The 17,754-nt window shown below is 42.9% G+C and overlaps 1 protein-coding gene across 1 annotated transcript in view; it reads left to right on the forward strand.

Moving 5' to 3' along the window:
* Positions 1–17,754, forward strand: part of trrap (transformation/transcription domain-associated protein) — an 81,624-nt gene that overhangs the window by 55,870 nt on the left and 8,000 nt on the right. Inside the window, exons 59-66 of the mRNA XM_071462115.1 lie at positions 128–246; positions 374–520; positions 1,728–1,828; positions 4,244–4,445; positions 6,053–6,214; positions 10,285–10,375; positions 10,776–10,981; positions 12,056–12,317. Of these exons, the coding sequence (XP_071318216.1) occupies positions 128–246; positions 374–520; positions 1,728–1,828; positions 4,244–4,445; positions 6,053–6,214; positions 10,285–10,375; positions 10,776–10,981; positions 12,056–12,317 (1,290 nt within the window). The remainder of the gene's footprint in view (positions 1–127; positions 247–373; positions 521–1,727; positions 1,829–4,243; positions 4,446–6,052; positions 6,215–10,284; positions 10,376–10,775; positions 10,982–12,055; positions 12,318–17,754) is intronic.

The raw sequence follows: 17,754 nt of genomic DNA on the forward strand, positions 1-17,754 counted from the left end.
TCAGAGTGCTAGAAGATCCCCAGTCTTCATACTGCTCTAAGCTGCCCTCTTTTGCTCTTTTTTTTAAACTGTGACACTTGTACTAAGAGAAAAGCCACGTTCATGACTGTATCGTCCCTGTCCGCAGCCATAGTGACAGCGTATGAGACAAACACACAGCATGATCCGAACAACAACAATGCCATGTTAGGAGTTCATGCCTCGGCCTCTGCTATCATTCAGTATGGCAAGATAGCACGTAAACAGGTAATGCTTCATTCTGCTTTTATCATATAAATTTGAAATAAGAATGAATCAATAACCAACATCATGATTAACTTCTGTCTTTCTCAGGTTTCTTTAAACATTTTAATTGCGTTTGTTGTTTCTCTAGGGTTTGGTGAATGTGGCTCTGGACATTCTGAGTCGTATACACACCATCCCTACAGTGCCCATTGTGGACTGCTTCCAGAAGATCAGGCAGCAGGTCAAATGTTATTTGCAGCTGGCTGGTGTCATGGGCAAGAATGAATGCATGCAGGTAAGAAGGAATGTGACCATCTCTCTTTTACTGTTTTTCAAGTTAGCAGATCTGTCGCTAATTCATTATTTATTTGACCAAGTCACAAAATATGGATTCATATGCGATCATAAACTTATCTGGGTCTTATTCTGCCCCTTGTCTGTGATGTTTTACTGATAAAAACATTTTTGTCAAAGTAATTTGTCAAATTAAGTGTAGCATTATCATGAATAATACTTGCACTAGATTGGTGTAATCTCATTATATTTGAGCTCTAGGATTGTTATGTAAGACTCTCCGAATAATTAATAATATATATAATTAATAATATACTACAAATTTATTATGTATCAGTGTATTACAACTATAAATGTAGTGTTTTTCTCATGTTCAAAATCATTCTTGGTTTCATTAGAAAGTATATAAATTTGTATTTAAGCTCGTGAAATATTTTATCGGCAAAGTCACTCTCGAAAGAACAAAAATCATTTTGCTTGTACAATCTAATTATATGTGATCAAAACATGATAAATAAATCGTACCCGTGCAACATCTGCACCATAATGTAGCACAGCTGCAAGAGATTTGGACCGTGGTAATGAATGCTCCAATTTGAAATGAGCCAGTCTCTACTGAAGAAGAGCACATTTGATGCATGTAGGGTCATTTAAGTACTTGGGGTGGATTTTTGATGGCATTAGCTGGAAGCATAGTTAGTGATACTTTGGGTGGGAAAAGTAGTAAGAGCAAGAAGTGTTTGGGGTGGCTCGAGGTGACAAGTTATAGCAGGGAGACTTATAAGAGAGTGTAACTCAGGAGCTTGCTCTTAAGCCCATGGAGTGCTCTGATTAATAGAAGCAGTCCAGCACACCACAAGTCATTAAAAGTGCCAGTAGACACTCCTCTCCCTCTCTCTCGTTCTCTCTTCTATCTCATATCCTCTGGTACTCTCTGTCTCTCTCTCCTGCTACACATCGTTTGTCACAGCAGTACATAGGGGACACCTAATCAGAGGCTCACCATAATGGAAGTTTAGTTCCCTTAACACCTCTTTTCTTACTTCTTAATGAACACCTAGCAGTTTGTTTGTTTTTCACCTGTAATTATGGCCCTGTCTGAAACAAAATGTTGTGGTATCTTTACGATTCCTCTCTCTTGCATCAATGAACGTTACTGCCGTTTTGTTTGAAGTTAAACCTCCATTGTTATCTGCTCTATCTGTCAGGGTTTGGAGGTGATAGAGTCAACCAACCTGAAGTACTTCACCAAGGAGATGACAGCTGAGTTCTACGCTCTGAAGGGCATGTTCCTGGCTCAAATCAACAAGTATGTCCACTAAGGCTCCGGCTTTTCTGTCTTTAGCCCTTTTTTCACAGCCTGTTCAAGGAGGGAATGTTACGCTGCTACAGACACAGAATAGGTGGGCATTTTTGTTGCGGTTTTATGCTGGCAGTGGAGGCAGTCATAGAGCCAGATCAGTGTCTGTGTAAAAGAGAGAGCTGTCATGGCAGAACAGGACAACAATGCTTTTGTGTTACACGTTGCGCGTCTGATTCCGGGCTTTCCAGCATTATACCAGTTTGTTTACTTTAGTGTAAACTGTATAAAAGGGCCTTTTGACTACTTTACCACCTTCACACAAGCATTGTCACTTTGTGACCAACTTTAGATTTGCTTCTTCCACCTTTTGTTTTTGACGGTCAAAATCGTTCCTTCTGACTTCCCTTTGTTCATTATCACATTGTCCTCAAACTGTGTCAGTGTTTTTTTTTTTTGTTCCTGTGAGGACATGGCAGATATATTTAATAAGTACTTCTTGCTGACGCATCTCTGAGATGATGTTACCAGGTAACCCCTATGATGTGGCATAGATGTTAATTTACATCTGTGTCATCAGCTTGTGACAGTATCAGTAATGTTTCTGGCTACAGGAATTGCCTGTGGACCATACCACTGCTCTTTCCATGCTTTACTGGGCTATGCACGCCCACAGCCGTACTCTTTAACACCCCCCTCCCCCTCAGCACCCTCTTTTCACCTGTCATCTTTGACGTGACATGGCATCCTGAGGGGTGAAAGACAAATTGAGGAAGGCTTATTAAATGTATATGCAGCTCAATAATTAACTTGAGGCAATTTGCAGGAATCTATGGGATCAGCAGAACTTGCCTCCACCTCAGCAGGGTTTATTGCAATCATTAAGTTTCCCCTACACTGGGGGAGAATTAACAGCAGAGTGGGGGTTAGGGGTTGAGAGAGTTGGTGTGTGTGTGTGTGTGTGTGTGTGTGTGTGTGTGTGTGTGTGTGTGTGTGTGTGTGTGTGTGTGTGTGTGTGTGTGTGTGTGTGTGAGTGTGTGCGCGTGCGCGTGTGTGCGCGTGCGCATGTGTGCGCGTGCGCATGTGTGCATGTGCAGCCACATGTGCTAAGGTTTTTGGGATCATTCAATTAAACGAGTGTCAGAGATTTGACAGTCTGTTGGGTGCCCATGCTCCTGTTGAGCTGGGTAGTAGAAACTGTTAAAGTACTTTAACACTGGCAAAGTGACGGAGGCAACCCCATTAAATATTACTGGAGGGTCTTCGGCTCTGACTCCCATAGCAATCAAGCTCCCATTTCTTAATCACATGCCAAAATGCCTTTTATAATAACACATTTTAATTGATTGGCTTGGGAGACCATTTCGCTATAAGTAAGTGGAAGAGTACTTCTGGAAGCATTCCTAAAATGGAAGTCCACTCACCAACTGTAGCTCAGTAAGACTTTTTCATTGACAGGCCTGTCTCCTTGTTTCGACTGCAAGGTTGTGTGTCTCGGGGTGCCTCTTGCATCTTATTTATTAATCAAAGGCTGAGAGGTGTGTAAAAATTATTCAGACTGCGTGCCAGCGAGTGGTTAGGAACCGCTTGGCGTGGTAAAAACAGCTGATGAGTCAGAATATATTTCCCTGTCAGCATAAATGGTGCAGTCAAAACTTGGGTCTCCTGCCAGATTTCACCTGACTATTTCTTTGCCTGCTATTTAGCTGTGTCCAAATTGAATACTTCAAGTGTGACTGCTAGATTGCAGTACCAGGATAAAAATCCCAGGGATCCTCAGATTTATCAGCCTGCAGATTTCTCAAAACAGTAGCAATGCTCTTCAAGGTCAATGTATTTGTATACAGATCATACGCTGAGGTATTTACCTTGCTGAGGCTCTGTCATTTCTGATTAAATAGGAAGGTGTTAAGCTCGTATGTCACCCAGTATTAAATGGATTGATCTGCACAGTATGATAGGACTGGGTTCAACTCATATGACAGTGTAGCCAAACAGCTGAACCCTTGGTGACATTAATTCATGCTGGGTTAAATGCTTACTCTGTAATGCCAAGTGGAAAGGCCTTGAAGATTACAGCAAATGAAATACGGTGCTTATTGATGTGTAGTACATAATATAGAATATGATCATCATCATCATCTGTTTCTTGCACACTCCATCTCTCTCTTTTTATTTAGCTCCCTCAGCCCCCCTCTCCTCTCTTGACACAAATATTATATCCATCTCTTCGATTCATTCAGCCCTTCTCCCCCTCTTTAGCGTCCCTCCTTATTGTGTATCTCCTTTCTTCACTCTGACTTCCCCTCCCTTCCATTTTCTTCTCCTTCCCCACCAGCTGCCTCCCTTCGCTCTCTTGCCCTTGCATCTTTACTCTCTCTACACTCCTTAACGGTCTCCACCTTCCCTCCCTTCTTGTTCCAGGTCTGAGGAGGCCAACAAGGCCTTTTCAGCAGCTGTACAGATGCACGATGTCCTAGTGAAGGCCTGGGCCATGTGGGGTGACTATCTGGAGAACATCTTTGTCAAGGACCGCCAGCTCCACTTGGGAGTCTCTGCCATTACCTGCTACCTCCACGCCTGCCGCCACCAAAACGAGAGCAAGTCCCGCAAATACCTAGCTAAGGTGACAAGAGATCTGGGAAGGAGGCTTTTTGTGTGATTATATATGCTCAATTGTGGCAGGTGAAACTTCTTGAAGTGCTAATATCGACAGCATCACTACATCACATCACTTGTTTATCTTGTCCTCAGTTGTTGAGGTTTCATGCGTGAGAATGTTCTCTCTCTCTCTCTCTCTCTCTCTCTCTCTCCCCCTCTCCCTCTCCCTGAAAATAGCATGTCAGCAACCACTTCTGCACCTTACCTCTGTTTCTATAAAATCAGTAGCCTCAAATAGGGTCACAGTTAATTCCCCTGTTCCCTGACCCTATCCAGCCCATATATTATAGGTACTGATGAGAAGACTCTGTTTCCCCTCCCTCTCCCAGACTCTGCCACAGTTACAAGCAGAGAGTAGTAATTTTATTGATTACAGTCCAGGGGTATACAATCTGGATGGGTTCCCATGGCAGATCGATGGTGGAGTGAAGGCCATCCTCTGGCACATGGGGGGTTAACAGACTAATGGCAAACAGTCCAATGCCAGTTACCAGTTGAGTAAGCTCTGGGTGGGAGGTAAAGGGATGGACTCCTTGCTAACAAGCATCCTACCTTCTTACACAGACACACACCGATGCACTCGGCACAGTCCCTGCAGTCCCTCCAGAGCTTAGCACAGAAAGACCTCTATATGCTCTCATACTAGGCTGAGAGCTCCTGTGCTCTGCCATTATATATTCAGGTCAGGTTGTGCTCAATATCAGAAAAAGAGGCAACAAATCAGATGATCGCAGCACAAAATGAAAGAAAATTGAGGCAAATTTAGGTAAATTCTTCCTGGTAGGTTTTTTGCATCATTAAAAGCACTTTTTAAAACGGTCTGTTTTCTATTATTAATGGACTGGAGGGGGCTGAGAAATTTTGAAAACTTCACTAAATTGCCTTCTGGGTCTCTGTTTTCAAAGAGCCGCAGGAGAGTCAGATTAGAGGCACTCATTTAGAGAGCAAAAGCTACCAGCTACCTCTTTGTGTCAGGCTGGATAAATGATAAATATGGTCTTGCCACGTACAGTGTTAACATCAGGCATTACTGTCATTATCTGATCTAATAATGGATTCTATTAGCTTCACATTCCAGTTAGATATTTTTCTGGTGACCCTCCCTGGTATTGTGCTGCCAAGCTGGGTTGGCAGTGCTTAGTCCTGATGGATGACGTGAGATGACCAGTCATTATCAGTAATTGTACACAATCTGTGTACCCGGGTTGGCTCACTGAAGAGAGCCTGGGGGGCTTTGAGTGGGGTTAATGTCTTCATCATAATGTGGATGCACACACAAGCACACCAGGGGAGGAGAGCTCAACTCCATATTGGCTCAGCTTTGATCTTAGGGAGAAGGTGTACTCATTCCTTCCTTTGCAGCCCCCTTGCTGCTGTGAACAGAGCCAAGAAAGCAGCAATGGTCTGATTAATGACAGCGTCCTTACCTCTTGCTTCTTGGTGTCTAAAAGTTATTTTGTTGTGAAATGTATGTAATATTCTACCTTGGCAGAACAGTGTTGCATTTAATTTTTTTTTTTCGATCGTCCTTTTCTTACCTGTCTCACCTCCTGACTTTACCTTCACCTCTAGGTGTTGTGGCTACTCAGCTTTGATGACAAGAACACTCTGGCAGACGCAGTGGACAAGTACTGCATTGGAGTCCCGCCCATCCAGTGGCTGGCATGGATACCGCAGCTCCTGACCTGCCTGGTTGGTTCAGAAGGCAAACCTCTGCTGAACTTAATCAGCCAGGTGAGGCCTTTACAGACAAAAAATCCAAATTCTTCTGATTTCTGTTACCAGCTTTCACTGAAAACATCTGTCAAACATCTTTGTCAGATAATCTTACCATTTAGAATATGTTTGTAAATCATCTTTTCCCTCTTCTTATTGCTTTTACAGTTAATCTTCTACAGTTAATCATTGATGATGTTTTCCTTGGCTTTTTTCATCCATTTTGGGTGGGGTGGGGGGGCACATCTGGCTGGTGTGTTGGCATTAATGCTCAAGCACATCTTTCTAATCAAGATAAATTAACTGCATTCACACCAAAGTGGCCTCTCTCCTGCTTTCTATTTACCAAACTAAGCATTCAGACTCTTTCACTGTCCCTTTTAGCAATTTATTGGCTTTCACCAGTCCCTGGTGAATTGGTTCTTAAATTATTTGTTCAAGAAATGATTATAAAGTTAATATCGTACGCATCCGCACTGCGGGAACAGAGCTAGTAATTAAACCGAGGACTAATTTGCTTTGCTTAATGGAGTATTATTTCTGCACAATTTGAAGAGGGTGATCTTCAAAGAGTAGTCTGCTATAACAAACAACCAATCCTCTCAGCAGAGCAGGAATATTGTATAGAGGATATGAGAGAAAGTGTGGAGAAGGGAAGAGAGAAAGGAAGGGAGAGACAGCGCTTTAAAATATAAGTGGGTAATGTAACAATGTAGTATCATGAAAAGACAGACCAAGTATGTGATGAAGTGATGATTACTTTGGGAATCCTTTCTACCTTTTAACATGCAGATGGTTGGATTCTAAGCCTGTTAACATCCTGGCCTAATGCAAGTTAGCTGTTTAATGAATATGCTGAATAATTTGCACATACGTTTTTATCTTGGATTTTTTTTAGACCGCATTAATCCTTTTTTAGGTGTCTTATCTATCTAAAAGATGTTTTTTGTGCAGGAGACCTAGTTGTTAAAAGGTTGTGGCCTCTTAGTTATAGTTGAATCACTTCAACTAGTACCTGCCTTTTGCATGTATATGAATGGAGAGGTTTTCCATCTGTGGAGATCCAGACCTTCCTTTGGTCTGCCTCATCACCCTGTAATGACTGAAGGGTAAAAGGTTGGCCCTCTTTTCTTCTTCCCATTTTTTATGTAAAGAGAACCACATTTTAATGCATGGCAGGCTTTATCTCTGCCGCTCGCCTGAATTATTTAGAGTTTCTCTGCGGCGGCGGGATGTTTAAAAAACGTATGTTGAAATATTGATGAAGGTGAGGAGAAGAGCGCCTGGGGGCAGGCGGGAAGATGAATCAGAAGTTAACAGAGAATCTCAACACCCCTCCCCACACACACTCCCATCCTCCCTTGCTGCCTCCTCCTTGTCTACCACTCGCCCTCTTCCCCTCAGCCCACCTCAGCCTCGCCAAAGTATGACATTTCTTATCTTCCCATTAGCGTGCTGATCTCTGGTTCCTCCTCTTCCTCTCTGCTGTACTTCCTCTTTCATCTTTAATGCTGCTGTTAGCTGCCACTTAGAACTCCCTCTTCTTGTTACTCTCAACTCTGGTCCTTCACTTCTCATCTCAGTGGTGTAATTTTTCATTTTACATCTGTCGTTTTGGCAGAACATTTACTGTATATTCAGTACATATAAAATATGAGAGATTAAGGCAGTGTGTAAACAATGGCAGAACACTTTACAAGTACATAGTGTGCAAATGTACCATTATTAAACTTAAAGAATACGAAGAGGTATGTGCATAGTATTCACTTGTGTTAAATACATACGCTTAGTTTATACATTTATGCAAATTTGCAGTAGAAAGAGGTAACACTCATTTATTTTGAGTAGTTCATGACTGAGGCTGTGGCTTTTTGTACTGAAAGCATTGTACTTCAGTGGATTTTCTGTGGCCACTGAAGAGTAGTTCCCACCTTTTGGTGGGGACTAAAGGTGCACTATAACTATATCAGCTCACCATTGAGGAAGTGTGAAGTGTTTTCCTATATGTAGTTAAATTTCATACAACTTTTCCTTCCTCCCTTTTGAATCGTCCAGGCTGCCCAGACTTAGACCTCCAACAGCAGCAGCCTCTTTCACCACAGAGTTAATCCTATCGGTCTCCCCTGCCTTGGTGCTGCATTTACAGCACACTACTGCTGACTGAACATGTAGAGTTGTGACTTACGTGTATTTAGGGAACTGAGTCTCTTGAAGAATTTGAGACCTGCCGAGATCTGGAACCGCTCTTCTAGGTCGTCCATATAGCCTGAGGAGAACTACAGTATGTTTTAGTTAGTTGTTGGCTGACCTATTCTCATCTTTGGCAGCCTTAAACCTGAGCTCATTTTTGTTGTGTAATCTTGATTTGTGCAGTTTGAGAGTCCCTCTGAAGACCTGGGCTGGGTGTCAGAGGAATGTCGATCGAGTCAGGAAAATCTTAGAGGTTCCAAAATACATTTAGCCTTAGGTTAAAGTGTGAAAAAAAGCTTCTTCTCTTTCTTTCTCCATCTCTCTCCTATATTTTCCACCACTACTACCACAACTATCCATCTTCAACTCACCTTTAGTCAGTATTGAGCTCAGTTTTGTTGTTGAGTTGTAGAGGTATCCCTTTCTGCCCTCCAGACATATAGAAAGTCTAGAAGGGATCGGGTACCTGTGTAATTGCAGCCTGTGAAATTTGCTCCGAGATCTGAGAGAACCTTGGGGTTTGGTCTTCACCAATATCCAGTGGGCCTGAAGCCAGGCTCGCAGATCTCTTCCACCTAGAATTTTAAGGAAAACTCTGTTGTAGTTTTTCACAACCTGGTTATTGTTTTTATATCTTTTGTCATCATTTCTGTCAGTTTTAATAATACAACTAATCATTTTAAGAGCTGTACTGTAAGATCACTACCTTTGGAAATGCTCTGAAAAGAAGCTGTGGGCAAGAGCTTATTTCACAACTGCTTACAGTGTTTACAGTTTACACACAAATATATCGGTGTCTAGTTGAGTTTACCTCTCTCATTCAAAGGGTGATTCCTTTACAGTTTCTGTGTGTGATGTGCCACAATGGTTGCCCTCTTATGTTTTAGAAATTAATTTGGTGACAAGTGTGGAATTAGGATTGTGGCCACAGAGAGGGGGCATTTGAGAATTTGTACATAGCTTTGACTGAATCAGTGTGTATCTAGATAAACATTTTCTGTATTGCCATTTGAGCTTATAGGACCAAATGAATGGATAATTAATAAAGGAAACCTACAGTAGGTGAATTTGCCTTATCAAGGGCAAAGTGTTGCCCTGTGCATTGTTCTATAATAGAAGACTCACCTGTCAAAAGTGTTTAGTGCCAGATGTAACTTTAAATAGATCTTTAGATCATATTATACTAAACTGAATAAAGAAGAAAAAATATCTACCATGTATGCTGATAAGATCGCTTGCTAATTTCCTGTTGAAAGAATTGTTCATTTGGGTTAGTAGCAGACATTTACCATGAATTGAGAATTTTGATTTCATTTACCGATGCATCTTGGATGCTGAACTTCAGGCCTTGCAGCTAACTAATCCTACCCTCACACTGAGCTGTAACCTGAGACAGATTTATAAATTATACACCAAAGGTATACACTGAATTCACCTGCTGCATTACTTATCAAAGGAATCCTACTCCACTAAGTTTGAGGTGAATTTGCTATGCGTTTAAAACTTGAAACCTCATATGTCCTGACTTCAACCATTAAGCCTTCCAATGTTGTCAGTGACTTTTCTTGAAAGTCTTGAGGGCAATTTCATCATCAGTCACATTCAGTTTTGTAATTCAGCCATGACATGTTTTTAACTTCCATAACTCCCCTGGCTCAAAGCTTCAAACGCTCCCTCTGTTATAGCAGAGGTTTCTGGCTGTATCAGTATGATCTCTCGCTCTCTCTCTCTCTCTCTCTCTCTCTCTCTCTGACACACAGACACAAACAGGATCTCTCTGTCCCTCTCGCTCTCTCCATCTCCTCCTTCTCCACCTCTGTCTGCCTCCTCTCTCTCTCCTTTGTGGTCCTGAGGGGGAGTCTTTGAAATGTAATCTGTGACCCTCTTTTATCTGCTAGGTGGGACGAGTGTACCCCCAGGCTGTCTACTTCCCTATCCGCACCCTTTACCTGACGCTCAAGATCGAGCAGAGGGAGCGCTACAAAAGCGGTAAGTAAACATGGCTGTCTGTGGTGTGTTTCTTCTTTACCACGTTCTGAACATTAAAAGCTCTTTTCTGCAGTTACCATGCTGAGTTATTATATTTAAAGGTACATATAGATGAAGAATGTGTTTATAACATATGGAATATGTATGTATAGACCATATAACTTTCCACATTGTATATCCTGACTGCTCATCTGTTTATCTGCCCCTCAAAATGGTTTGTACTTCAGAAAACGGTAGAGGTTGCCCTTGCTCGTTTTTTCCCTCAGTTTGCTCTTCCAATCCTGATTACTCTCTACCTTTTACCCTTCTTTCTCCTCTTTCCTCTCTGTCTCCTTTTTTCTCCTTTCTGTACATCTTCTTCTCCAACACCTTTCCTCCTCTTATCCACTCTTCTCCCCAGATGCATCTGGACAGCAGCAGCCCAGTTCAGTTGGGGCTCAGCCTCACTCAGGGGCCTCTGACCCGGGGCCTATCCGGGCCACTGCCCCAATGTGGCGCTGCAGCCGGATCATGCACATGCAGCGGGAGCTACACCCCACCCTGCTCTCCTCCCTGGAGGGCATCGTGGACCAGATGGTGTGGTTCAGGGAGAACTGGCACGAAGAGGTGAGAAGAACAAAGCTGCTGGTTGTCGCGTGTGTCTGCCTTTGTTGCTACGGGTGTGTTTTTAGCAGATCAGATGGTGAGAAAATAATACAGCTGGATGTGGGAATCGTCATGCATCTGTGCGTATGTGTGAAAGCAAGTTGGCTCGCACATCTTGTGTGTGTGTATCACACCACCTGGTCAACCACAGTTTGTCAGGTGCTGTCTCTCTGGTAGTCCAACACATCTGTTTAGTCCAAGGTGATATGACTTGTCTGTGAATAGGTCATCACTGTCTTCTGTCGCTAATTAACTAGCATGTTGCCACAAAGAGGCCAGGCTTCCAAGCTAATGACAGATTATATTCAAGACAGAATAGCCAATAGACCCATGTACATTTCAGATACTAGATTTCCCCCATAACTTAATTATGTCTCAGCTGGAATGTTCTCAAATCTCTTTTGTTGTCAACTTCAATTATTCATTCAGCCAGTGCCTTTTTTTCACTCAAGCAAATTGCGTGCATGCCAGTGCAGGAAGTAGGCCTGACAAGATAGTCCAAACTGAACTTGGTACTGCTCCAAATTGTTTTAGCCATGCCGGGCAGCTTCCATGCAAGGTAACTGGTCTGTGGGTGGTTGAGTTGGGGGAAGTCTGGGAGAGGGAGAGGCAGCAGGAGGAGAGAAGACTGAGACAGGTGATGGATGGGTGCAGTGAGTGTATAGGATGGGGCAAGGGATTTAGGGCTGGAAGTTTTTTGGTGTGTGTGTGTCCGTGTGATTATCTGTGATGGTTTGAGGCACACAGCAGCAGCTGCAGGCTCTATGCTTCGTTCCACTGGGCAAGCAGGGGCACAGGCATGCTACACCATCACCTCCTCACCCCTCTCCCTTGCTTCGGTTGCTGTATGACATCACATTGCTGCATCTTTGCTCCTTGAGAAGTGTGTCTGTGTATCTCTGTTGCTTTGATGTGTGTCAGTTGAGGTTTTTGAGCTTTAAACTATATCCATTTGACAAAGTTCAGACGTTATTTGGACTGGAGAATAATATCAGGACAACTGTATTTAATATTAATATAACTCTCTCTCTGCAGGTCTTGAGGCAGCTCCAGCAGGGCCTGGCTAAATGCTACTCAGTGGCCTTTGAAAAGAGTGGGGCAGTGTCTGACGCCAAGATCACACCACACACACTCAACTTTGTCAAGAAGCTGGTTAGCACCTTTGGTGTTGGCTTGGAGAACGTCTCCAATGTTTCCACCATGTTCTCCAGCGCTGCCTCCGAGTCACTCGCCCGTCGGGCTCAGGCCACAGCGCAGGATCCTGTTTTCCAGAAGATGAAGGGGCAGTTCACAACAGGTAGGATGGCTTTTTAAATATACTCACCTCTGCCTGTATGTACATCGAACTATACAGAACAGACAGAAAGAAAAACAACCATGAAGGAACCCTTTCATTTTGACGTTGTTGTCTGCATATGCCTGCTCTCTGTTTCCTGTATTTACTTTTTGAACTTTTGAACTTTTTGAGCTGTCAGCCATGTTAACATTTAGCATTGCTGGTATTGCCTATGTCCAACTTCATTAAAAAACTTGTAAAATTGAAGAGACTTAAAACATGAGGCATATGTTTTTTTAGGCAACAAAAAAAGCTATTTTGTGAATATTTGACAAGGTGTGATGATTGGCCAGGTGGTGAAACCAGCAACACCTCTGAGCTCCTCTCCCTAAAGCCCTGCCCCAGACATCAGCCACCTTTCAGCAAAAAAGAGCAGCATAGCTGTTACTGTATGTCTACTCTAGTTTAAATGATGAACCTGGTGCCCAACTACACTCTTTGGCAATATATTGAACCGGTTATGTTGTGTCTATAAGGACACTTGTGCTGCTCATATCAGTGCTGCCAGGACAGACTGCACTGTCGCTTTGAGCAGCTGGAGCTTTGGTGTTGTGCAGTGTAATTAAGGTTTCCAACCAGATGATTTGATTTTCAGTGAGGAATTGGGGCTGATGACTGGTCAGCAATGTTTGTGTTTTTGTGTATGTGTTTGTGTGGGCCTGTTTGTCTGCTTTATGTCTTTATTACACAGCATTTCTAATCTAAGCTGGTGCAGCACTGTGGTGAAGATCTTAACAACCTGTCAAGGTTTGATGAAATAAAGCAGAAGACTTTATTTTGCTCTTGCCTCTACAGAAACTATGAAAGAAAGAACTCCCAGTGAGTGTAAAAGTTAAGTTTTCAGTCCTGGTAGCATTTAAAACTCTGTAAAACACTATATCTCTCCACTGAAATGCACTGTAATGAAATTACTTTTTTTCTTGGCAGTTTTGTGCGTCAGAGTAAAATGGATTCTCAATGCAAGTTTTATAGTCCACCAGAGGCTAAAGTGATGTGAGTTAAGTGATTTTCACGATGTTGGCACTGGACAACTTATGCCATTTTATACTGACATGTAAATTTATTTTAACTATCTTTTGTTATAGACTTAGTACTGAGAGCCACCGGTCAAGTGCTGTTGCATCAAAGATGAGCCTGCTGTATTATCGTGTTTGTCAGGAACTTGTTACATTGAAAGCATTGTTTACAGGCTGTTACCTGCGCTAAAAGTGAATATAGCTCCAAAATGTTGGAACAGGGAGATGGATTCAAGAGTCTACTTCTACTTCAGCCACTGGGGCACAGAGATGAAATACTTTATTCCCACTCCCTGCTATGTATTGCTCTAAAACAATACCAGAATAGCTATTAGATTCCCAATACAATTAAGATAATTTGTGGGTAATAAATTACCAACCAAGGTCATCCAGGTAGGATGATATACCAGTAAAGGGTTTTTAATGTCGGACTATCATTACAAACATTCACAACCCCTGAGTGAGGCTCAACATTCATGTTTGATTATCGACTGTATCTAGCTCAGTCTTAAAATTGACCACCTTTCTAAGCTAATGGCACGTTTTCTACCTTCCCAATCTTCATATTTGCTCAGGTGTTGTACATTGATGCAACATCAAAGATTAGGAGTTGGAAGACACACTGCAATGAAAGGCAGTTCTCTGATCTGTCCCCAGTTTTGGATTAACACATTTGAAAGCAAAAAGTCTGTGATATTCATGTGTTTGCTTGTAAGGCAATGATGAGGCCTCCAGTATTTTGGCCTGCATGTTCAGATTCATATGGAAGCTGTGGAATCCAACAGGACAGGTGCAGTTGTTGTTTAGCCAAGGCCCCCTCTGAGACATTTTCTCAAAACAATCATTCCCCTGTTTTTGGAATCTATCTGTCTGTTTTCCTACATTACATAAGGGAGTTGAACACAGTTCACTGGAAGTGGTTTAAACAAGGACCGTCCGCAGCTCCCCCAGCTTTCAGTGTTCAAATAAACCTCTTTGCAGACTCCTTTTCTGTCCTAGGGACTGACTGCACATATATGTTCAGTGAATTATTCTGACAGTAAATGCCCCGGTCTTTCCTTTTTATTGTATTTCCTCCTCCTCCTTCCTCTCCCCCTGCTCTGCTCTTCAGTGTCTCCTGTGCTTTCCCATCCACTTGGTCCTGAGAGTGGCCAATACAGCTGGGGACATGGTGAGCAAGTGAATAAAAAGCAGCTAGGGAAAAATTGATCACCTCACTAAGTAAGAAAAAAGCCATTACATTAGGAGGGAGAGCCTAAGAGGAAACATGAAGACAGGTGTGATGACATTAGCGAGCAAAAGCATGGGAACAGCACATGGACTGACTGAATGAACAACACAAACAAGACTGATTGAGACTCACGGTGAGCGCTGTGCTGATGAATCTTACCAGATGTTGCAGTGCCAGCTGTGCTCACGCAGCCAGGCGTCACCAGGGCTTCTGCCTCGCAGGGTGCCTGCCGACCATCGCTACACAGCTGTCCCCACGGCGACGTGGGAGCAGGGCCGACAGAGACTGAAACCACACAAGCCTTCTAGAGCGGAACAAACAGGGTTTACAGAGCTGCTGAGCAGCCAAGCTCCCATTCCGCGCACCACGTTAGTGGCTCACTCGCTTTCACAGGGTTTGTGGGCCGGAAAATATGGGTTTATGTTTGCACATATAACATTTGGCAGCAGGGAGGCATTCAAATCCAATTACGGCGAATGCTATTTGCATGAGTTACTGTTTTAGCAGTGGATCTGTTCCAGAGACTTTTGTCAGAAGAGCTTTTTCTGAAAAAAAAAAGCACAAGTTTCTTATGTGCCTGAACAGTCATTTGTCATGCTAAAATGATATTTAACGTAGTTAAATGTAACTCATTATAAATCTGTATAGCAATTTGGCTTAGCACCTATGACCTATGTACCTTCATTCAGACGGTAGTCAGAAGCTTTAAATGTGAACTTTTATTGCCAGAAACTCCTGTACTCCCATCCTTGCTGCTGTGATGACCTCTGAGATGCTCACAAGCACAACCCTCAAATAAAACATAATAAAGTCAACTCGACTCCATCTCACCACACACGTGGGACACATACAGCCAGTCAGTAACGGGGCAGTACATGAGGGAATGATAGTTCTATATACAGAGGTGGCCCACCTCCTGAGTCTGGATCCATAATTTAGTACAGCAGTGCTGATTCTCTGCTGTGGTCTGTCAGGCAGGCCAGGTAGGGCAGAATATTAGCCCTGGCTTCTACACACAGGTCAGAGAGCAGCCTGGTTACTTTCCACACCACACTCTTTCTCTCAGCATCCTGCTTCCCCTGCTAGCTGACAGAGCAGGGGTCAAAGATGAGTTCAGGGGAACTGAAAATAACTCTCCTCTGGTCTCACAGGCTAAATTGCCCTCACTACAGAGCAGCTCTGCAGTTTCTGTTAGCAGCTTTCTATATTTTTAACATTGTCAGACGTTTAAGAATCAAGTTCCACACAAAAAATGTTCTGTCAGGATGATAATTATAACAGTTAAAATATTACCCTTATGTTAATGTTAAAACACCAGTTGAACATTTTTTTTGCCTTTATTTGACATGACAGTAAAGAGTGACAGGAAAGGGGCAGAGAGAGAGGGGGGGGACACGCAGGAAAGAGTTGAGCCAGTCGGGAGTCGAACTGGCACTCGCCTGCTAAGAGCATCAGCTCATGTGGTACGCGCCCTAACCACTCCGCCATCAGGCCGCCCCGACATTTAACTAATTTAAACATTCAAACATTATGAGGTATATCATAATTCCTGTGTCTCCAGATGAACAGGTGAAATGCCTCATATCTGATAAAGATGGATGATATTACTATATTGCTTCATGGCTCTGAAGGAGCGGAGCATGTCTCGCTTTTTCTATTTGTAGGCATTATACACTTTTATGGTGCTGAATTGTTGTCGGGTTGCAATTTCTCAGGACTGTTTCAATTTTACCTCTAGTATCGAGGCAGGTGAATTGCAGGCAGACGGATAGCGAAATAGGGCCACTCTGAAAAGAACATTGGCTGTTTTAAAGGGCTTATTTAAAGTATTAGGAGGTCTCACTCTGGGAGAGATTGAACGGGTTTGAAATGGCAAGGCCTTGCAGTTTCATGGATTCATTATAACGGGCAGCACAACAGGGTGTACTGAAATGGGAGAGGTAGATGTTTGTGTGCGTGTGAGTGTGTGTGTGTGTGTGCGCACGCGCTCATGTTACAGAGATGTCCTGGGGGCTTTAGTCTAAAATGGAAAACCTGCCTGGCTCACTTCCCCTCCTTCTGTTGTTATTGCTACAGCTCATCACAATATGTTATGTGCAATATGAGTTGTGACTTGAAACAGGAATTTAATACTTTAAGACTCTCATTTTTATAGCTCTAATTTAATCAGCTCCCTTCCTCCGCCAGGGAGCTTTAAGTCGATAGAGCAAACAGCTCTCCTTGTGCTGCCATGAATAACTTATCTGTGAAGTTCTCTTAAGCAAGGCACTGCACCACACTGCTGGAGTGGAGTGACCAACAGTGCAACACAATATTTATAATGGACATTTCCCAGATGTAAGTTTGTGTAACCACTGCCCTCCCTTAGGCCATCGCTGTGAATAACAAGGTGTTCTTGGTACATGTTACTGGGTAAATAACGGTAAAGTAAATACCCAGATCTCACTTTAATTAATCTTCACCATTTGTGGTTTCAAACAGCCGTTGCAACATTTGCAATAAAATGTCATCTGACCAATAAGCTTTGGAGTGTTATCCTTTTTGATCCTGGTTATTTCTGTTTTATTTTCTTACTTGTATTTTGACACTACTTTGAGTACCTTCTGTGTTTGCTGTTTGCATGTGTTGTAACCCTTTATAGTATTTTATTTGGCAAGGTTACTCGGAAACATCTGTATTTATAGCAATAAGTATGGGAACATATAGCTGCAGGGGAGGGTAAAGGTCACACACATACAAACGCACCTGGGAACTGCTCACTATTGTTAGTCTTGTACTGTTGACGGCCGGGAGCAGCTCCACTGGAGCAGTTGGGGGGGGGGGGGGGGGGGGGGTTAGTATCTTACTGAAGGGCATTTTGAGGATAGTTGAATTAAGGAAGGAAAAGTTGAGTACATTGATGACCTCCCCCAAATAAAAAGACCTCAGCCAGCCTCAGGATTTCATCTGGCCACTGTCAAGTCACTGGCAGCCTGCATCAGCTTTTGTCTGTGCTTTTGTTTTATTCAGTTTTTAATTTCACATTCTGCTTTCAGCCATTGATACAAAACCATTAAGGTCACTAGGCCCTTGCACAGGTGATCTCTTTTGGCTTTTTTATTGCTTATTATAAAGACAGGTGAGAAGAGTGGGAAACGCTTGGAGAGTTGGG

Source organism: Trachinotus anak, unplaced genomic scaffold, assembly GCF_046630095.1.
Source record: "Trachinotus anak isolate AG129_WGS33_773 ecotype Australia unplaced genomic scaffold, CSIRO_AGI_Tana_v1 ptg000025l, whole genome shotgun sequence".
Lineage (NCBI taxonomy): Eukaryota > Metazoa > Chordata > Actinopteri > Carangiformes > Carangidae > Trachinotus > Trachinotus anak.